Below are 23,636 nucleotides of genomic sequence, written 5' to 3'. Positions count from 1 at the left end.
GCAGAATAATTCTAAATCATAACATCTAACACAGTAAAGATTCATTTAAGCTAGTAAAGATGTACGAGCTTCAAATTGCTGATGTTTCGTGGATATAATAAAAGTAAACCAAAATTTAAATGAAATATGAAATAACAGGAAAAAAGAAAGAAGCAACTACCAGTAACTATTAGGTTGTGACACAGTAGAATGTGAAGGATATAGAGTCGTCTCCTTTTTGCCAGAACCACCCTCCAATTTTTTCAACCCTCTCTATATTGTTTCCCCTCTCTTTTATTGTTAGGGTTTTCATAAAATATCAAAAATCTAAAAATTTATCTTTTTATGTATAAAGTAACATTGATTTAAGAGTTTAATTATTTGTAATATTTTATTTTCTTTTTGAGAATTAATTCTGAAATTTTCTTATTTTATTAAGACAAATTTTTATTTTTTCTTAAAACTCTTTGTTTCTATTCCCCTTTTATAATATTAAAATTCAGATTTTTTATTTTGAAATAAAAAAAAATTAAATCAAAATTTTTGTATTCACAAGAATCATCACCAACAATCCACAATGTGTCACTTAACGATATGCAATTGATTTATCATTATTATTTTGTTGGTATAAATACTGACTTAAATATTGAAGTCCCTTTAACCAACCTCACATACCAATTTTGTTTCAACATTCACTGGACTTCATTAGACTTGTATTTATTAGACTTACAAAATATATACCAGATCTATTTTAAATAATTAAAAGTAAATAAATAAAAAATAGTATTATATATTTATATAATTTTTTAATAGAAAATTACTGTTTTTAACTACTCAAGACTAACCTTAAAAAGTCATATTTTATTGACACTGCATCATATTTTAACTTGTCTATCAATTAATATATACATTTATTTATAGTCCGTTTAAGTGTATTCTCTCGTCTTCATAATTGGTTAGGAGATATTCTAGTTAAATTCAAATAATAATAATAATAAATCATGATAATTCTGTTAATGTGTTTAAAATTATAATAAGAACTTAAATATAGGCAATATTGAAAAAAAAAAGGATTAACTAGTGAAATAGTTTACAACATATAATTTTTTCTAATTTGTTATAATAATTTTTTTATATAACTTATTAAAATAAATTATTTTAAATTTATTTAAAACATTATAATTAAATTTTTTGTACAAACTCTCAGATAAAAAGTAATTATTAAATAATTTCTTAATTAAGTTATATATTCAAATATAAATAAACTTTTTATTATAAATTACATAATATTAATAAGATCCAATATATTAATAATATTACACACTATAATTTCCAATAAATTTCATTATTTTTTATTATTATTCATTAAATATGTATTAAAATTTTAAAATAATAAATAGTATTGAAAACTCAAAATAAAAGTTAAGCTGAGTGATGAATCTGACGTCCAAGACCTTTTGTCTTCTCAATAAATACTCATACGAAAATAAAAGAGTAAATCAAAAAATATTTTTTTACAAGGAATAATTAACTAATAAATTTTTACTATTTTGAAAAAATATTTAAAAATTTAAAATATAAAATATATAAATCAATTTTAATTTATAAAAAAAATCATTTAATTTTTTTTACAGGTATCTTTTATCTTAGTCCTTAATAAAGTACAGCACCATTCTTCCTTCTAACTTTCTGTTGTTAGAAAACAAACAAACAAATTAACATCCCTCTGTATATTTACCAAATATTATAGAAAAATAATAATCAAAATTATTGGTTAAAATTAAAATATAAAAATTCAGCAACAATCAATATTATGTCTACAAAAAAGACGTTTGAGAGAAGATAAGATGAGTGGGAAGACAGAGAGTAAGTCAAACGACGACTTCCAGAGTAGCAATAATTAAAAACATTATTTTTCATGCAGAATCCAGCTACGGAGAAGAAGGGTCATAAACAAACGTAGAAAAAATGAAACAAGATCATGAACGTTCAAATCATGTTGCCGTCCTCATAAATCTTCCTTGTCGGCAACGTGCCAGTTTATAAAATATACAGATATGAGACCGTACGTACAAAAAAGTATAATGTATTATCTATGTATGTATGGTATGAGGTGTCATAAAGCAAATATTATATAATTCACCACACATATTTAAAAAAAAAAAAAAAGATATTGTCACAATAGTATGATGATAGTTTTAGAGAATTTTTATTTTTAATTACTCTCAAAAGTACATTTTACAAATAACAAAAAGTTAATTATTTTTTTTATAGCACTAGTTAACAAATGAAAAAAAATTTATTAAATTGCTATTAATGCATATCTTTAATAATTTTAATGTATTTTTAACGTGAATTTAAAAAAAAATATTTTAATTCTTTAATCCCTCTAAATCTTTTACAAATTTTGTATCGGTTGGCATTTATCACACACTTGAACAATAAGTTTACCTCTCCTGCTGTATCTTTTTTCTCGCAAGTTTTGTTCCCACAATCCTAATTTTGAAGTATTGTTAAGAAACAAAACAAGCATTAACATTTTGAGGTTGAAACTGAGGCTGATTTTATCATGTTTTAATGTAAGTTTGGAGCATAAATATTTTTTTTTTACTTATTATTAATATATTTTAACATAATTTTTAATAATAAAAAAATTACCCTTTCCTTAAAGATAATCTGTCCAATTTACTGTGCTGTAATTTTCAATCTCCCAAGAGTGTGTTAGCCATTTTTGTATATTAGCCATTTTTGTTTCTATTTTATGATTTTTTAAATATTTGCTCAATATTGCATAATAAAACTTTACATTTGAAAGTAATTTTTATTAAAAATTGTGAAGTAGTTAATGTCTATAAATTACATAATAAGACTATAAATTATAAATTGTGAAATATTACATAATAAAATTGTTTTTAATTTTTAAGAGTTTCAAAATTGTGGTGTGTCAAAATTGCAAGCATTTTTACTTTTGTAGTACGCAAAAATTATTTATAAAAATAAACAAAAAAAAAATAAGATTGCATAATTTTTCAGGAATCATTACTTGTACCTTACAGTTATGTGTTGTCCAATAGTCGAACTCAAAAAGAATGTTATTTTTATCTTTCGCATTTTAGAGTTTGTTTGGTGGTTAAGATAAGACTATAATACATAAAATAAGAAGCTTAAATAAAAATAAAATATGATAAGAGTATGATAAGCTTTTATCATATTCAATATTAAATACAAACTAAACAAAAATAATTATATGACATAAATGCACAAAAAAATTGATAAAATTATCCTTTTATTTACATTTACTAAATTAATTTTTTACTCTATATAAGTTATTTTATTTTTAATTTGTGAAATATAAATAAAAAATTTAATACATTTTTAATTTTTATAATATAATTTTGAAAATATGTAAAATTAAAAAAGAAATAGAGAAGAGAGAAAAGTAATAGAATAAATAAAAAATATTTTAAATAAGTTAATTGCTATTATTTCCTTCCTCTTTTAACTCAACTGTACCATCAGAATAACAATTATACTAGTGTAATAGTATAACATAATAGAATAAATTACTCACATCCTTACAGCTCAATAAGCATTTAATAAGAATAGATATGATACACTCTCTTATTATATATATTCTTACTCTGACCATCAAGCAGGCCCTTAGCATAGTGGTAGCCACCTATTCTATGTATCAAATGACGCAAATTGTCCCATTTCAACAAGAGCATTAACCAAAGTACAATTAGAATCTAACTCATCAACAATGACACTATTTTTACACAATTAATTGGAAAAGTTTAGCTTATTTCAAAGCATGCGTATATCGACCTAACCATTATGGAATTCATTGTGAAAGCTTGATTGTTTGCATTTTGGAATTGTTTCTGCCACTTTTCGCCTTTCAAGCCAACAAGCAATTCCTTCAACTTTAAGAGTCATTGATTGCCATTTATTTCTTTTTGCTAGAATATTTTTCTTATTCTTAATAGAACATGTCTTCTTAGGGCTTGAGAATGGATGTTAATAAATATTCACTACCTGCCCTCATATTCACACGAGTATCTACATACATAACAGGTACCCGTAAGTATTCATGAGTTAATATTATTTTTTATTAAAAATATAAAATTATTAAAAGAAAAAAATAAACTATCATCAACCATTCACATAACACTAAAATAAATAAACGATTTATAACACTAAATGAACCATTAAAACATGATATTAGGATTATAAGTTATTTTGTATATATTTATATACAAGAGGTATTTTGTAATATCATTTGTAAACATGTATTCACGGGCAGAATTTCTTATTACCCAAACTCACTTCATTTAGTTAACATGTATTAAAAGATTTGTTTATTACTCATTTAAAAACTCAAACCCAATTCATGATGAGTATTATAGTTTGGGTAATAAGCTCAAAGGAGAGGTCTCACTAGCTTTTCTAATCAGCTGGAGTGATAATTGGACAAAAGAACTCTCTAACTCTAGTCGTAACACCACCTCATGATTTGCTATTGTAGTTTTAAAAAATAATTTTTTTTTTACTTTAGCAAGACAAAACTTCTTAAAATTTTAACACATGTCATGATTTATTTAATTTTATTTCTTTAATGCATGAAACTCTTTAAAAAAATTAGTTTCACACCTACAAAATGCGATGATGTGACAAAAAAAAATAAAGTAGAGAATTTGTTTTAAAATAATATTATTTTAATAAATTTTTAAAAAAATAAACAATAAAAAAGTCTATATTTCATTTACTTTTTTTTCATCTCTCTCAATTGCAAAATAATAATAATAATAATTTTATTTTAAAAAAAATTCTCATGTGAGTAAGATCTTGGTAATCTCTCAAATGATATTGAAACGAAATTATTATCTATTAAATATAATATAAAGTGTTATCATGTTTAAATTGTGATCCATGATAAAGGAACTTTTTGAGATTAAGTTTATAACAGAATTATACCTCTATATCTTATCGTTTTATGTAAGGTGAGAGAGTTGTGAGCGTGGACATATTTATTCGAGAACCAAAAGCATAATGCCTATATAACATGAAGAACAATTTAATTTCATATTGTAATAAAAAAAAACTAGTGACACACTTTATATTATTTATTAAATTTTTATGGAATTAAAATAATTTTAGAAAGTGATTAATTCTTTAAAAATTAACTATAATAATTTTTTTTGTTAAAGAGTATATCATTAATAGTTTTTTATTAACATAATTACAAGTAGAATTTTTCTTGGTCCTATTAGTATTATTTATTAATTAAGATTATAAATATATATTTACTGTTATTGTATAATATAGTAATAAATTTTAAAATTAAATTAATAACCATACTTAAATAACTAAACCTAAATTTTGTTCGTGGCTACTGTTAAGCATGGATAGGGTAGGTAGTAGAGCATTAATGTGGGTTTAAATTTTAGTTCACTGATACTACAAGAAATGTATAATTAGAGTAAAGATAAGTCAATCACTAACTACTAATAATAATGAAATTTAAAAAAGTATTAGGGCCATATGCTCCCATTAATAATCTACCACATGGACCAATTCATTCACCTTTTTCCCTAATTAGCAATTTTTGGCCATGGAGGGGTTGTTATGCAAATTTTAATCTCATCCTATGCCAAAACTGGACAGCAACCAGTTGTTTGAAAAAATATTTTAAGAAACGAAAAGGGAGAGTAAATTTTATATTCTAAATAAATATATTTTAAAAATTTATTATTTTTAAATAAAAATTAATATATTAATATAAGTTAATATATTAATCACATATTTATTATATAAATAATATATAACTTTTTAAATTTAAAATTAAAATATATATCTTCCTATCCCACATACTCTAACAAAAGACTTCGATTTTCTGCAATGGTAAAGTAAAATTATCAATTCAATTATACTTGAATAAAGTACCATGCATTGCTCACTGATTCTCCAATCCGCGGTGACGTTACACGTGCTGTTTTTCTAATCGTGTTTTTATAAAAAGTTGAATTTTTTTAAATTTATTAATTTCAACTTTTAATACAGAATTTAAATATTTTAAATATTTCTTATGAAAATTATTATCATTTTATTATTTTAACTTGTAATTTTTTATTTACAAAAAAATATTGTATTTTTAAAAGTTATTAACTTTTTCTAACTTTAAAAAGTCATGTATCACTTTTACGTGAATAGAAGAATTTGTCAACAGAAATAGTACGAAGATATAACAACATATTTATTATATTATTTTGTTAACTTCAACATTCAATTTATGTTTAAATATAAAAAATTTAAAAGTATAATAAATATTTTTAATAAAATTTTATTATTTAAAATCAACACTAAGAACTAAAATTAACATTCTCTTTATAACATTATTGAAGACATAATAACATGATAATTTTTTCTTAATAAGATTTAGTTATTATTAATTATTTAAACGTAATTTTAAGTATCGAGATTAGTATTTTTTTTTTCCATGTGTCCAAACGCATGTAATAAAAAATTTATAAATAATTTTTTTTTTATTAAAAATCATATTATTTGATATTTTTAGTACATTGAATCATATAACTTGCTGTATTTTTAATAAAACCTTAGTATATGTGTGTATTCTTATTATGTGTTGCAGGATGAATAATTGTTTTTTTAAAAGTAAATACTAACTAATTATAATGCTCTAAGAGTGCCAATTAATCCTTTAACTATAACACTATTAAATTTTACCGAAAACTCTATTTTGTTAAGTGATTGTTGAAACGATTAAAGTGTTGCTCTAAACACAGCATTACGACCAAAATTTAAAATAAGTCATTTTATCAATTAAATGAGAGATTAAAAATATAAAGATTAGTCATATTTTTCAAATTCGATTATCTCTATTTTTTTCTTTCAATATTAATGAAACTGATTTAGGTTTCTTTTAGTTGTTGTGTTGCAATCGATATATCAAGTTCTTGCTTGTTGAGTAAAATGAGAGATCTAATTAAGTGGTTTTACTTGAATTATAGAACCTCTATATCTTGCATAGATTGAATAGATTTGTTTGCGCTTTTACTCATTATTAACATATGATGTTTGTCTTAAAATTTTATTGCATATTGTAGCTTATACACAAAAGTAGACAAGTCAATGGTCCAACACAAATTGCAGTTTATCACAATAATTTTTTTTTTCAAGATTAAATAGGGTAATAAAAAGAGACTAACTTGAGATGAAAAAAATGTTAGAAGACTAAATCAACACAAAAACGTTCATGTTGATTATCAATTTTTTTATTATAGTTTCTAATGTGTAAATATTGTTAAAAAGATCATTAAAAATGTTATTAATACAATTTTATCATATTTTTAACACAACTTTATAATAAAAATGATCCTTTTAATTCCTTGAGAATATTCCTGACAATACATTGCATAATGATTTGCAATCTCCTAACTTTCTCCAGCATCATCGTATATATTAACCATTTTTAATGTTTACTTTATGATTTTTTTAACATTTAATGATACATAATAAATTTTTATATATTTATTTAAATTTGTAAAATTTAATATATTAATAATGTTAAATATTAATTTTTTATTGTGTATCATTTGAGATACATGAAGGAAATTATTTACTATTTTAATTTCTCTTACTGTTTATTTGTACAAGTTTTCATAATTTATAAATTAAAGCATATTAAATATATTTTATAAATTTGAAATTATATATATATATATATTTAAAATTTAATTTATCAAATAACAATAAAATTATTAAAATATAAGTAAAAAAGATGTGCAAAACTCTTATTTTAATCAAACTTCTTTACTTTTCTTTTTCGTACTTTTCCCACTCTTTCTGGTCTTAACATCGCCGTTCATGTTGATTAAGTTAACATTTTTGAATATTTAAAAATTATTAAAAGATAAAGCTATAAGAATATTTACATCTCACATGAATTGATTTTTTTTTTAATTAAAAGTCTTGAATGCAAAAAAAGGGAGGAATTTAAAAATAAATAATATAAGTGCTTATTTTGTATATAGAATTTGAGCATTAAATTAGTTAGAGTTCAAAGTTAAATTTAACCCCATTAATAAAAAAATTATATTTGAAATGTATTTTAGAATAATGACAATAATTTAATGAAGAACTACCAAATGACTAACATGAACTATTTCTAATTCCTTGCAAATACCTTAATAAGAATTTGTGGTGGAGGTGGGCACAAGTTCAAGTAACAATAATATCAATGTAGACTTTTTTTTATCATTTTTATTTCTTTAAATGAACATTCTTAAAATATTTTAATTTGCATATAACTCAACGACCCAATCTAAACTAATCATTATATATTATTTGATTAATTTAAATTGGGTCAATCATAACATTTTTCTTAGAATAATCTAATCAACTTTTTTTTTTTCAAATTCAATCTAACTGGACTCTTGTCACTTTTGATTAGATGTGTGCAAATCAACTAAATACGATTGAAAATGTTTGCTGTACATCTCAAGGGAGATGGTTTTTTTTTTTTTTTGGTGTCTTTTTTAATCTTGACTAGTATTTTGAGTATACAGTATAAAAGTGGAAAAAAAAAACTTAATAAAAAAATATATACAATGTCATATAGGATTATTATTTTTAGATGTTAAATAGAAAAACTAAAATAAAATTTATTAACCCAATCAAATTATTATTTTAAAATAATAATTATCTGATTATATTTAACTGTATACTTATTAGCTATTAAATAGTATTTTGATAGTATTCATAATTAGTTTTATTTTAATTTTAAATCATATATCTAAATAACAGAATTGAGATTAAACTTAAAATTTTAAACTATGAATTTTGCTAACCAATGCTTTAAGGATTCAAAAAATACAAGAAGATTATTTAAAATTATGTTAAGAATGTTTTGGAAATCAAGATTGGTATACATTCGAATTTTTTTTATCCTTCTAATATTTTTTCAATATTTTTGTTATCATCTTATAAAGTATTAAATGAAATATTATATATATTTATTATATTTAAAATAAAATATATAATAATTTTTTATTAAATAATTAAGAAAACTTATAGATGTAAAAGATAGTTTTTTTAATCATTTGTATGCAATATTTATCATACTAATTATTTTAAATTATTTGTATACTCAATAATATATTTTTAGTTCTTGTAAAATTAACAAAATTCAGTTTTGGTTTCTATATTTTTTTTCTATTTTAGTATTCAATTAATGTCAAATATATAAAATCGGTTTATGTGTTTGTATTTTCCTTTAATTATTGATTTGTGGAGTTTCATGTAATCATACTGATAAAAAATATAGAACTGATTTTAGTATTTGTAACATTACTAAATTTTAGTTTTAGTTTTTGTAAAAAAAATTGTTTTAATTTTTTCTTAATTTAAACGTAAAATATTTTATATATATATATATATATATATATATAATTTATATATAATAAACATATGAATAAAAAAATAAAATAAAAATAAAATAATTAATGATAAATTTAACATTTTTAAAATTTTGTGAATTGATTAAAAATATTTTTCTAATTTTATTATATCAACATTTATTATATTAATTAATATAATTTAGTAAACAAATATAGACATTAAAAAATATTTTTTTAATTAAATACAAATTAATTGTTAATAATATAAATTATAAAAATTTAATTATTCATAAATTTTGTAAAATAATGATAAAATAAAATAAAATAACAAAAATATCAAATAATAAAAACATTCAATTATAACTTATAAAATATAAAAATCCAATTATACCTCTTATATATCAAGCAATAATATGGTTATAGCTTTAATTTTAAAAAATATTTTGAAGTCAAAATTACTTTAATAGAAATAAAAACAAAATAAGAAAGATGTGGAAAATGTAAGGAGTGACATAATATAATAAATTGTTAAAAAGAAGTATACATTATTATTTCTTAACCTATAATTTAAAGACTCTGTCAGCATTTGTCTTAAATTAATTATAATTCTGTTGGTAATTAAAATTAAAATATCAAAATATAAATCCAAGTGGTCAAAAACCATGAAGTCTTATTATTGCATTCAAAGTTCGAGGTATAGGCAACCCAAACAAAGTCAAGTTGCATGGCATAAAGACTACTACTTTGTTAAAAGCCTCACAATCTTAAAGCTATGTATATTGACAGATGACAAGTGTGAAAATTATTTTATTCATTATTTTGAGGAAATTGTTTTTCCTCTTGATTAAATAGTTCGTTCTTCTTTTCAAAATTATTGGAGGTTAATAATCTTGCTAAAAATTAATTTTGATTAACATAAAAATTCAACTTGTCTCTTTAAGGGACTTTCATAATTTTTTGAAATTTCTGTAAATAATCAACAATTTTAATTCAACCAAAAATATTTGGAACTGATGAAAGGTGAAAATTGAATAACCGGTGGCGGTTGCTGTTGCTAATTGGCCCAGGAAATACCATGGGTTGACACGTTCATTTGAAGACAAAGTTAATTTTTTAATATATATATTCTATTTTTATACTATATTTTTTCTTTATGTGTTTTATTACATTCTATTTTTATCTTATATTTCTCTAATTTTTTTCTTTCGTTTTTCTCTTAATTATAGAAAAATATGATTTGAAATAGCTAAACCAAAAATTGAATCCCAAAAGTAAATAAATAATACAATTTCTTAAAATGTTACCATTAATCCTTGAGATTAATTTTAAACAATTAAAAATAAATTTTATTAAAAAAATTACACAAAAATAAAATATTTTTAATTAAAATTTATCATTTTAAATATTTAACAAATAAAAATCCTTCTCTTCTCTGTGTGAAAATAACACGAAAATAGACTTTTTTTATTAATAATATTTGTCATACTACTCACTTTAAAGGTACACGAAGTAGAAAGAAAAGAGAAACAGAAAAACAAAATGATAAGAAAGATGAAGAGAGAAATAAGGCAAAAGAGGTGAGAATATTATGCAAATGGAAAATATTGGTGTCTATACCTAAAAGAAGTATAAGGATAAAGGGAAAAAGTAATAAAAATGATAAAAAATAAAAATATTGAATATTTTTCTTTTATTTAAAAAGGGGCTTAAAGTCCATTATTGCATAAGTATTATCATAATTTAAAGGTGTATTAACATTATTTGGGAAAAGAAAAAGTTGTACAAAAACATGGATATAATATTTTCTTTCTCACTAATTTTCTCTGGCTATGTTAAATAAAAATGAGTCCCTTGAAAACTTTCACATTATCTTTCCCTCCAACACATAATCTTACCAACTCTCCTTGTTCTCTTCTTTCTTGAATTACTCTGAAAGCCACCGTCTCAGAACCAAGGAAATTTAAGGTGGCCTTAGACGACAGAACCAAGATGCGGCGTTTTGTTATGTCAAGCTCCAAACACATGTCTATGTTCTTCATCTTTGTGTCCCTGGCTTTGAATTGCTTCCAACGCTTTGGATCCAACGCTCAACTCATACCACAAAACGAAGGTACTTTCCACTGCATTTACTGTTGTTGTGTTAATCTCTCTATGTTTGATTGCTACAACGTACAACTGTTGCAAACTCTTTTGTAACTTCCGAAACTGCCCTTTTTGTTTTTCGGTTCTTTGAAGAGTGAAACTGCTTTCTACTTTGTAAAGTTTGAATCTTTCTCACTTGTAACCCAACTTTTAGAACTTAGTTCATCAACTTTCATTGATACTTCTGTTATCAGATCCATAAAGGAATCACCAATCTCTATGTTTTTCTCCCTCTATTTCAACGTTATAAATTATAATTTTTACATTTAAATATAATTTAACTGAGTTTTAGTGAGTTTCAAACACAGATACGAAGGGATATTTTTTGGAGGAGGTTCTGAATCTAACTTGCTCAAAAATCAAAATTTTTATGTTTGGTTTCTTTGATCTCTGAATTCGTATGCTAGCAATGTTGTGATTGGTGGATTCTTTATCGTACTCGAATGAATGATTGATTGATTCGTCTCTACCTTGGCTTTTTTATTTTCTGGGATCATTTTATTATATCTGGAATTTTTTTTTTGTTGACATTATTGTTATTTTGGAGTGTTATGGTGATCCAATAAAATCACGACAATTGCTCATTGCTATCCCATGTGATGTGAGATGGCCTAATCTGTAAGCACGAAGGAGGCGCTTATTTTTTATTCGATTTTTCTCGAGGAGACACAATTAAATGAAACTTTTATTAAAAATTAAAATATTGAATATTAATTTTTATAAAAATAAAATTTAATATTATTGTTTTATTTTTAATACGTTAAATTCTGTAATTTTTATAGAAATCATTATATATAAATTTTAATTCTACATCCTTACACACCCATTAAAAAACTATCTTTTATTTTATGTATTTGATAATACTCTCTGGTCACGGCCCTTGTTTGCACTCTTAATTTTCAATAGATATGGATAGATATAGAGATAGATGGGTCTAGCTAATTGACCTTATGAAAATTTTGACTTTTTTTGTTCTTTTTAATAAGTTCGTTGAGTTTTGATTAAAAAACTAAAAGTTAAATTTTTTTATTCAAAATTATATTAAAATATATTAAAAATCATAGAGAGAAATATATTATCAATATTGTTTTAGAAAAATATGGTATTTTAAAATTTTTTTAATCAGTGCTGGTAGAATAGTGACTAGGATATATCTTTTTTTTTTAATCAATATCATAAGATTCGTTAGCATTAAATATCTGAAATTGTAGCCAACTCAAGGCATGGATCATACAGCTGAGATAGGATACTTATAATTTATGAATTGTAGAGCAAGTTATATGGTTGAAATTTGTTTAAAAAATGAGGGCAAATTGGTGATATAAAGTGCAAGTGATTTTTGTGTTGATGTGTGCAAGTCAAAGACTGTGAGACTGATTGTTCCTTTTCCATGGACAGAATATTTTAATGGAATTTAGATCTGTGTGTGTTCACGACATATAGAGGTTTCATAGAATGAACCTGTGAAATACTAATTATCAGCAAGCCAATAGGAGACTACAATGAATTAAAGGGAAACTACTCTTAATTTGGCTCATAAAAATCAAGGCAGCTATAGGAGAAAATAAATTAAATGGAGGAAAAAATTAAAATAAATTGTGATATGGATGGATTTTGCTAGCTGGCGAGTCAAATTCTGTATCAGCACGCTCTAAATGACTATACTCTAATTGCACTTTATTCCTTAAGATAAATATTGCTTACCTGTCAATGAAATGATGTGATGTGTCGTATGACTTGTACCCCTTAAATTAAACCTCTTGATTCTTCAACGGAAGATTTAATTTTAAGAGTTATGTTATCAATTTAAAGCAGTTAATAATAATAAAATTTTATTAAAAAAATATTTATTGTTTTTTTATAATTTTAATATAATAACTATTTATTTTTTATAAAAAATTTATATTTATAAATAGTTAAATTCAACTTTAAAAAGTTGAGGTTAACAAAACTTTATTTTTAATTATCTTTGTTATGGATGGCATGATGTTCCTATTTTATATAACATTGACTGTTGTTACAATAATAGTGATATAATTGGACTAGAATGCGAATGAGTTTACATGATAAGCCTTGAGAATATAAATTTTAGAAAAGTCTATATCTTTGCATGACAAGTTGAATTTTTTTCTTATATTATATTATATTGGCCACCTTGTATGACTTGGTCAAACTAAATATATAAAGGTAGCATCGTGTTCAAATTTTTAAGGCTATTGATGACGAGAGTTGTAATGCAAAATAAAGGCTAATGCATGTTTGCTAATTAAAGCTTTTGACCACCTGGGTTAGCTAAAGCATTTGAATGTTAAAATATGAGTTTGTCACAATCTAGAATTTACCGACATAGACATGGTCGGATTTCTTAGTTTATCACTAGATCTTCTTTTAAAGAATTATAGATCTTAAAATTAACTAATCAATTTTTAATTATTTAAGTTAAAATATTAAGTTTTTAGACATAAATGTTTACTTCTTTTAATAATTTAAAATTAATTATGAAGATATCAGAAAGATTTATTTGGGGGCTATGAGATTATCTTTTGGATTTATGTTAACCACTGCTTTATTGGTACTTGTCCCTTGTGATGTGAAGCAAATTCACATTGTTTGATATTTCATAGAAATGAGTTAGATTGTGGGTATGTGAGAAAGTTGAAGATCTATTATTTTATTCCTTTTTTTTTTCTGAGGTTTGATTAAATTTGGGGAGTGTTTAGAAGAGTTTATGAACAATATATGGTAATAGTTTTATTATACTTTTATAAGCTTTTTTTTAAATTTAATTTACTGTTTTATTATAAAATTATGACATAAACTTTATGTAGAAAAAATGTATCGAATAAGTGCTTAATTTATGTATCCAAAAACACCTTGAAACAAAGATGGGATGCATGTAGCCTAAAGTAATTTGATTTGTCTTCTGAAAATTGCAGTGAAGTTACTACAAGCAATATCAGACAAGGTAGAGAACTTGAATTGGAAGCTTACAAGGCGTTCCTGCAACGGGCATAGAGGGTTTGATAACAGGAATATTTCAAGGGATCAGGATCAAGTCACAAGAAATGTTACGTGCGATTGCTCTTTCAACAATAGAACCATTTGCCATGTAACTTTGATGTAAGCCTTTTTCAAAACCCCTCTTACTAGTATGTTATGCTGTTTAATTTTGTGCAACTTTGACCATTTGTAGTTGACATCAATAGCAGTGAGAATTTGAGAAAACTAGTCTCAGTTTTTTTTTTTAAAATATTCTAGCAAACAACAACGATAAAGCTTTATTTCACTCCCTGAAGTTTTTGCTACATAAATTATATTAAATTATGCTTTGTCAAAAATTAAAATTTTTAGAGATGTTTTTTATTATGATATTCCTTTGATGATATTTTTCAAGAAATTTTTTTTTGACAAGATTAAAAACCATATAATTAATTCTTTTTATTACTAGTGTTTCTATTGACAAAGACACATTTAAAAAAAAATACTAATAATTGTGCAATATTTAAAAGAATAATATATCAAATTAGTCCTTAAAATTGTTAAAAAGAAATGTCCTTGAATTTGACAATCATCAATCAATTCGGTTTTTGGCATTAGAGTTTGGACCAAATTAGCAGATACCTGTCAAATTTTGGGTCTAAATACTGGTACAGCAATAAAAGGAACAGATTGACCGATGTTGCAATTTGAAGGACCAAATCATTTGATAATTGCTAACGTCATGAACTAAACTTTTATTCGAAATTTCAATAACCAAATTTGCTGCTGATCGAAATTTGAAGCATTACTTTGGTGTATTACTTTATTTAAAATTATAACTCTTCATTTCCCCCACACGCTTGTGTGAAAAATGTCACCTTCTTTTACTTTACATTCATTTGTTTATTAAAATTATAAATATTCATTTGAGAATACTAATTCAACAAATTGGCTGTGATAGTGTGCTCAAGGGTCTCAATATATCTGGAGCTATACCCAATGAATTTGGAAATCTAACTCAACTGATAATACTGTAAGTGATTGTGAATTCTTTTTCCCTTTTACTTTTCTTGTTCATGTTCATAAATGTTGTCATTGTGTTAGAAAATATTGAATATGGAATTATGGATTAACTATGTACATAATTGTTGTAGTCACAAATGAGGGAATTAACTATGCTATCGTTTTGGGTAACCATATCAGGTGGGACGTTAAGCATTTGTTGATAGCCAATTTTATAATACATGTAAAAAATAATGTTTGGTAAATGTAACTAACAATCAATAAAGTAATGTCAAATTCAATCAAACCTGATATAATGTACCACCTATATATAAGTGTGTGTGTGGGGACAGAATAGTAATGCCCCACCATGCATGCTATTGTACAAATATGAATGGTGAATTGCAATTTTTGTGGTGTTATTTTATCATTTATATGCGTTCTAGTTCTTTCATATGAAATTGAGACATTATTAACTTCATCAAATACAAAAGAATGTACAAAACAATAGAAATAACTGAAGCTTATATACTAAGCAGTGATCTCACTAGGAATTATTTCAATGGCTCAATTCCAAAAAGTCTTGGACGCCTTTCATCACTTCAAACTCTGTAAGTCATCATTACCTTTTTATTTGTTTTTTTTTTATCTTGCTCTATGTTTGAGGCATGTTCTTCATTCATTAATTTAGAACAAAGCTTTTTTCTTTTTAATTTTTCCTAAGTGGGATTTGCATGATTTTCCATGAACACATAATTCAAATCCTCAACATACAATTGTTACCATTCTTCAGGTCACTTTTGGGGAATCGACTTACTGGTTCAATTCCTTCAGAAATTGGTGATATGACTAATCTGACAGAACTGTAAGCATTTGAGAAAAGTACGATGTCATATTGATAAACATTGGAGGTGGAATAAATATATATGTAATCCATGTCTGCAGGAACTTGGAAGATAATCAACTTGAAGGACCTCTTCCTCCCAGCCTTGCAAATTTGAGCAGCTTGCAGAGATTGTGAGACTATTTGTTTCATTTTAGTGACTTTCATTTGGTGTACATAATCAATTTCAATCATTAATTTGTCTCTATTGATGTATAAATTATCTGCAATTTCATATGTTTTTTGCCCATTCATGCTTAACTCTTTTTTATTTTCCCTTTAACTAAATGAATCTGCAGACTTCTTTCTTCAAATAATTTCACAGGGACAATACCAGAAGCATATGGAAATCTAAAGAATCTCATTCAGTTGTGAGTGATTTGATGTGATACAAAAATTTTCCTCAGATTATATTTTGTCTTTGTTGAATTCTGAAACATCACAACATTTTCTGCAGTAGGATAGATGGAAGCAGTTTGTCTGGGAAGATTCCTAGTTTTATTGGGAACTGGACCAAACTTGAAAGATTGTGAGTCTAAATTTTGGTTCATCAATGAGTTTTTCTTGGTTGAGGAATAAAACAATGTTCTATAATGCTTAATTTTCATTTTATAATCTGAGAAAACTTCGTTTTATGTAGGGATTTGCAGGGCACATCCTTGGAAGGCCCAATTCCCTCTGTGATATCTAACTTGACAAGTTTGACAGAATTGTGAGTACTTTCTCGTTTTTAAAAATTCATGAATTGTTACTTTGTGCATTTTACGACAGCTACAGAATAAAATCTTCAGTAGAGAACATTTTCTTTCCATTGATGAAACATTTATATATCAGGCGAATATCTGATTTGAAGGGTCCAACTATGGGATTTCCCAATCTGAAGGATTTGAAACACATGCAAAGACTGTGAGTTGAAACCTTTCCTTCTATTATGTGAAGAACTATATAATTCATTTAGGCTTTTTCATTTGGTTTATTACCGTAACTCAGGGAATTGAGAAACTGCTTAATCACTGGTTCCATTCCAGGCAACATTGGTGAAATGGAAAGTTTAAAAACATTGTAAGTGGCTTCTAGTGTATATTACTGTTATATATGTTTTTTGTTTTTATCTCCCTATTTGTCAATCTCATCATTATCTATTTAATTTTAATTTACACACACACAAAAGAGAGAGAGAGAGAGGGGGGGGGGGGGGAATATGTGAGTCTGCTTGATATTTTCCTTTTACCTGGCTCTCACTGAAATGATAGTAGTAGTAGAGAAATTTTAGGTTGCAATCACAATGATTAATGAAAGAAGTTAAATCATCACATACTTAAGGATTTAGAAGTCACTGAGTAATACTTAGATCCTTTTATTATCTTCATTTCTCCAGTCTGAGTTTATTTGACAATTGCACTCATACTGTTGGACAAATGCACACATCAGTACCTTTTCTCCCTTGGTTCCTTAAAGGGTTTATTATTCTTTATTAGATGATGTTAACAATTATGGGTTTACTTAATTATAAAGATCAGTAAGTAGTTTGAATCCAATTAATTGTGACTAACACTTCTTTGGTAGTCATTGTTAAATATTTTCAAGATTTATTTTTAAACACTCTTCAGCTGTTTGTGTAGAAATTTGGAAGAAAGGAATTTTTATGACTATTGAACATGTCCTTTAAGGTGACTGTCATTTGTTGGTTAGTTATACCAGTATAATAATCGTATACAAAAATAAGAATGTAGACATAAATTTTAGTATATACTATAAATCATATGTGCAAATTATTATATGCAATATTGCGTTTCAAAATGGCAGCAAAAGGAGAGAAGTTAAAAGTTATTGGAAACTTGAAATTACCTAATTATGTTCTGTTGTTAGCATTTGGTTATGCCATGAACCATAGGTTACCACAGTAATTATCTTTTTGTTTTTTTTCTCTTTCAGAGATCTGAGTTCTAACAGATTGACTGGTTCAATCCCAGATTCATTTCAGGACTTCCAAAAGATTAATTTCATGTAAGTGAACATTTTCATTTGCTGGCAAGAAATTACTCAAAAGGATGTGGATGTTCCTACTTCCTACTCATAATTTGTTCTCAAGAATGTTGGTTGCTTTTTCAAAAGTAATTCTTTCTGTGATATAATGAATATTGAGGCTTATATTAATGATGGATGCAGGTTTCTGACTAACAATTCTCTAAGTGGACCAATTCCTGGATGGATACTGAACAGCAAACAGAATATGTAAGCATATTTCCATGAAAATTTTCCTCCCTCTAATTGCATACTATAGACTCGTTGAAATTTAGTTGTTACACAAATACCATTTACTTTTCTCATGTTTACTCTTGATCACTCATTGAACTATGAAATTTAATCTCACTTCATGTTCTCTTTCAGTGATTTATCTTATAACAATTTTACACAGGCGTCTACATCTACCTGTGAGATCTTGGACGTGTAAGCTTCTTTTTGTTTAGAAATTATTTAAAGCAATTTACCTATGTCAATACTAAGTATGGTATTATTTTTGAACAGGAACTTAGCTTCCAGTCTCTCTCCTTCGGCTAACACTTCGTATGTTCCTGATTGTGGTCTAATTTTTAATTCTATATCAACTTTGAATCATCTTTTGAAACTAAATTTAAATTTTGTAGATTATCCTGTTTGAAGAGGGGCCTACCTTGTTCAGGAAAACCCCAGTGTGAGTGTTCTGACTTTGAACATCAATCATGTTTTTATAAACTAAAGTGATTTTGTAAATGCAATTATGGTAGTTTCATTTTGAAGAAACATGTATGAGAGAACAAAATTTTTTTTCTTGCTTTTTCATTAAGCTCTGTTATTTGGGAAGGGATGCACTTACTCCAGAAGTAAGTCTTGGTTAAGTTACTTTGCTTAATAACTTTTTATAGACATTGAACTTCACTAATCCAACTATTAATTTAAGAGTTCTCAATTAGTAGATGAAGCTTACTAAATTTTACATAATTTAAAATTTATTTGACACTTCATCAAACAACTTTATTTTAATGCACAATATACTTTTCAAAATATAAGCAAATATCAATTATAAGATTACATACTTATGAATGTTCAATTTATTTAAAATTAAACATTTATAATCATTAAGGATAATATTATATGACATAACAGTTGGATTAATGAAATTTGATTACTATAAAAAGTTGTTAAAAAGAGTAAGTTGGCGAGACTTACTCCTGAAGTAAGTGGATCCCTTTCCTTGTTATTCTTCTTAATAAATGATTCATTTTCACCATGTCTCTGCAGATCATTCACTGTTCATAAATTGTGGAGGACCTGAAACAGAGTTTGAGGGGTATGAATATGAAGCTGACACCAATCTACGTGGCATTTCAACTTTTGTTTCTAGTAATAGCGGCAAATGGGCTTATAGCAGCACTGGAGTATATCTGGGAAATGAAAAGGCTGATTATGTAGCAACAAATCAGTTTTCTTTGAATATTACTGGCCCTGAATACTACCGAACAGCCCGCATGGCCCCTTTGTATCTTAATTACTATGGCCTTTGTATGCTGAATGGCAATTACAAAGTGAAACTTCATTTTGCTGAGATAGTGTTTTCTGATGACCAGAAGTTTAGCAGCCTTGGAAAGCGCATATTTGATGTTTCAATCCAAGTGAGTAATGAAGCAAACAATTTGTTACTCTCTTTTTAGTTTCTTCTAAAATTTACTCTTATTTGTACCTGAGAAACAATAAAACAGAAGTTCTGAAGGTAGATATTTTCATTACTGTACATTGACAGGGTTTTAAATATTTGAAAGATTTAAACATTGTAGAAGAAGCTGGTGGAGTTGGTAAAGGAGTCACTAAGGAGTTTAATGTTGATGTTAATGACAGCACCTTGGAAATCCACTTATCCTGGGCAGGGAAAGGAACTAATGCCATTCCTATAAGAGGTGTATATGGACCTCTTATATCCGCTATCACTGTGACACCAAGTAAGTAGTTGGTTTCCTCTTTGTAATCAATTAAATGCCTTATCATTTCATGTTCTTTAACCATTTCTACTTTATTGTAGACTTTAAAGTTCCCTCAAATGGGCTGTCTACTGGAGCAATTGTTGGAATTGTGACCGGGTCATGCATGTTTGTCATACTGATACTCTTTGCTCTTTGGAAGATAGGTTTTCTTTGTGGGGAAGATCCAAGAGACAAAGGTAAGATTAAAGTCCAAAATGAAGCTGACAGTTGCTGCCCTTATAATCTGGTTTTGCTAATGCAAGGCTCAGATTGATGTGTGTGTGTGTGTATGTGTGATAATATTCTAATCTAATAATAGACACTACTTTTATATATCTGATAATATTTTAATAATGTTACAACATATAATGTACTGCAAAGATCCAAAATTATATAATTTTAAGTTAACAGAAAATGCACAATTGGTTTCTATTTGTTGAAATTATAGGAAATATGCAAAACTAATCCTAAGAGATAATCTAAGATACTCAATTATTTGAAGATATAACTAAAATTTACTGGATATTTTTCATATATTTTAACAAATTCTTTTCTCTCTTTCAGTGTCTCTTTTATCTCTATCTTTTCATTTATATTTTTTCTTTCTGAGTAGTTACACTTACCATGTTGCAGAACTACAAGATCTGAAGACGGGTTATTTCAGTTTAAGACAAATTAAAGCTGCTACTGATAACTTTGACCCAGCAAATAAGATAGGTGAAGGAGGCTTTGGACCAGTATACAAGGTAACTTTGGATAGATTATAATTGTCTTACATATTTAAGACACTAAAGACATTGCTTATTCACAGGGTGTACTGTCAGATGGTACTGTGATTGCTGTTAAGCAGCTTTCCTCAAAATCAAAGCAAGGGAACCGCGAATTTGTCAATGAAATTGGCATGATATCAGCTTTGCAACATCCAAATCTTGTGAAGCTTTATGGCTGCTGCATTGAAGGCAACCAGTTGCTGCTAATATATGAATACATGGAGAACAATAGCCTTGCTCGTGCACTTTTTGGTAATGCTTCGTGAACTATTTTGTCATGTGTATATGTTCCTACCTAGTTAAAATCTAACTGTACAAAACTCCTCTTCTAGGTAAAGAAGAACAGAAGATACACTTGGATTGGCCCACAAGAATGAAGATCTGTGTGGGCATTGCAAGGGGATTAGCTTATCTTCATGAGGAATCTAGGTTGAAAATAGTACACAGGGATATTAAGGCAACCAATGTCTTACTTGATAAGCATCTGAATGCCAAAATCTCTGACTTTGGCTTAGCCAAACTTGATGAAGAAGAGAATACCCATATCAGCACAAGAATAGCTGGGACAATGTTAGTACTATGCACAGCATTTTCAGTTTGAATCCTAGACTTGGTTCATCATTAGTAGGCGTGCACTGTTATCCACAATATCTATAATCATTGAAATAAATGCTAGACATACATGTCGAATTATATTGTGAAATTGCTGACACGAAGTTACTAAATGTTCTCTTATCAGTGGTTACATGGCTCCTGAGTATGCTATGCGGGGTTACCTGACTGACAAGGCAGATGTCTATAGCTTCGGAGTTGTAGCTTTAGAGATTGTTAGTGGAAAGAGCAACACAAATTACAGGCCAAAGGAAGAGTTTGTATATCTTTTAGATTGGGTAAGTTACTCCTGTGTGGCTTTGAGTTTTTTATTAGCTAAAGTGAGAGAGCATTTGAGGTGCATACTGCATAATACCCAACTTACCCTGTCATCTTCACAAATTATATTTAATACAATATTTTCAAAATATCTTTGCCATCTTCATCTGCATCCCATTTATCTCCTACTATAATAAAACATACAAAATCTGATATAACAAGATAATTATTAAGCATAGTTTTATATATTAAAATAAAAGGAGACACTATTATACTACTATTTTCTTTTATCATGCTTTCTTGTTTCATGCTAATGATTTGGTTGATTTTCTAATGCTATATTTTGCATGTCATTGTTGAAGGCCTATGTTCTCCAAGAGCAAGGAAACCTTCTGGAGTTGGTGGATCCAAGTCTTAGTTCAGGCTACTCAGCAGAAGAGGCCATGAGAATGCTGCAGTTGGCACTCTTGTGCACCAATCCATCTCCCACTCTTAGACCACCCATGTCATCAGTAGTGAACATGCTTGAAGGAAAAACTCCAATTCAAGCACCAATAATTAAACGCAGTGACAGTGCCCAAGATGTGAGATTTAAAGCCTTTGAGATGTTATCACAGGACAGCCAAACTCATGTTTCTTCTGCGTTCTCACAAGATAGTATTGAGCAAAGAAGCAAATCAATGGGGGGCCCATGGATTGACTCTTCGGTGTCTCTTCCAAGTAGAGATCATTATTCTTCAACCAATAAACTTATTCGAGGTTCCGATGATGTGTGATTAGCAAGTTATGGAGGCAACTCATTATATTCAAATTCTTTTGTAAAGGATGTTAGTTACTAACAGTAACAATTTAGAGTGAAAGCATAATACATGTAAAAAAAGTATCGTTGAAGTCAAACATGGGGTTTCAAAGTGTATAGAGGATTTTTCATTTTTGCTATATATGGGGGTTTAAAGGCATTTCATGTGTTGATCTTATGAATGCGGTATTCAATGTCAGTTTCAAAGCCTCAACAGCATTGATTTCTTAGGGCATGGTGATAGCACTTAAGATTCAAATTGTATTCTATAAAACAAATATATATGCTTTGGGTGGATACTATTTGCTCATTAGATTTTGATGAATAAGATTGGAGCTGGATCACAGCCTTAAAGTTTGTCATTGAATAAAAAATAAAAAGAAAAGCTTGAGCGCTACTGGTTACTATTATACCAGAAATATAATTGGTTAGTAAAGTTGCAACGTATAATACTGTACATCAAGCGTGAGTCTTTCCCTACTCGCAATCCTATGGCATGTTAATATGGATGTGAATAATAATCATGTAGAAAGTAGCCAAAAGAATGTGCTGGATTTCATCGTTGATTTAGTGTTGTGCTTTTGTATTTCACCTTTGTAAGAATGCTGCAAAGTACTGAAGTGACATTCCGTTAAAATTTAGGCACTTAGCCAGACAGAAGCCAAAATTTAGAACGGTTATAACATCAACAATCTAAAATACATAGTATAGTATACCCCTCTATACAATGTGCTGTATGTTAAATTGAACTTTTAATATAAAAAAAATTAAAGAATAAATATTGTTATTAGCAAT

General features: G+C 26.6%; 1 protein-coding gene across 2 annotated transcripts; it reads left to right on the top strand.

Moving 5' to 3' along the window:
• Positions 1-10,922: 10,922 nt before the first annotated feature.
• Positions 10,923-23,196, top strand: LOC113855170 (probable LRR receptor-like serine/threonine-protein kinase At1g53430). Of its 2 annotated transcripts, XM_027486681.1 has the most exons (25): positions 10,923-10,975; positions 11,335-11,508; positions 14,477-14,660; positions 15,481-15,552; positions 16,061-16,132; positions 16,315-16,386; positions 16,467-16,538; positions 16,704-16,775; positions 16,862-16,933; positions 17,045-17,116; positions 17,239-17,310; positions 17,395-17,466; positions 18,340-18,411; positions 18,574-18,639; positions 18,796-18,855; positions 18,934-18,972; positions 19,053-19,099; positions 19,687-20,057; positions 20,186-20,381; positions 20,462-20,599; positions 21,036-21,148; positions 21,214-21,424; positions 21,505-21,742; positions 21,912-22,062; positions 22,405-23,196. In XM_027486681.1, the coding sequence occupies exons 2-25, from the start codon at positions 11,388-11,390 to the stop codon at positions 22,816-22,818; spliced, it is 3,069 nt and encodes a 1,022-aa protein (XP_027342482.1). In that variant the 5' UTR covers positions 10,923-10,975; positions 11,335-11,387; the 3' UTR covers positions 22,819-23,196. The 2 variants fall into 2 exon arrangements, with proteins under 2 accessions (XP_027342482.1, XP_027342483.1); XM_027486682.1 differs by lacking the exons at positions 10,923-10,975; positions 16,061-16,132 and having other exon boundaries at positions 11,262-11,508.
• The last annotated feature ends 440 nt before the right edge of the window (positions 23,197-23,636 follow it).

Source organism: Abrus precatorius, unplaced genomic scaffold, assembly GCF_003935025.1.
Source record: "Abrus precatorius isolate BTA unplaced genomic scaffold, Abrus_2018 Scaffold11, whole genome shotgun sequence".
NCBI classification, from domain to species: Eukaryota; Viridiplantae; Streptophyta; class Magnoliopsida; order Fabales; family Fabaceae; genus Abrus; species Abrus precatorius.
Note: the sequence above shows the minus strand (reverse complement) of the source record. Positions and strands in the feature narration are given on the sequence as shown.

Coding starts and splice junctions, on each gene's coding strand:
- LOC113855170 (XM_027486681.1), top strand. CDS start 11,388: ATGCGGCGTTTTGTTATGTCAAGCTCCAAACACATGTCTATGTTCTTC. Junction 17,467..18,339: donor ATGGAAAGTTTAAAAACATT/GTAAGTGGCTTC, acceptor TTTCTCTTTCAG/AGATCTGAGTTCTAACAGAT. Junction 18,856..18,933: donor ACCTGTGAGATCTTGGACGT/GTAAGCTTCTTT, acceptor ATTTTTGAACAG/GAACTTAGCTTCCAGTCTCT.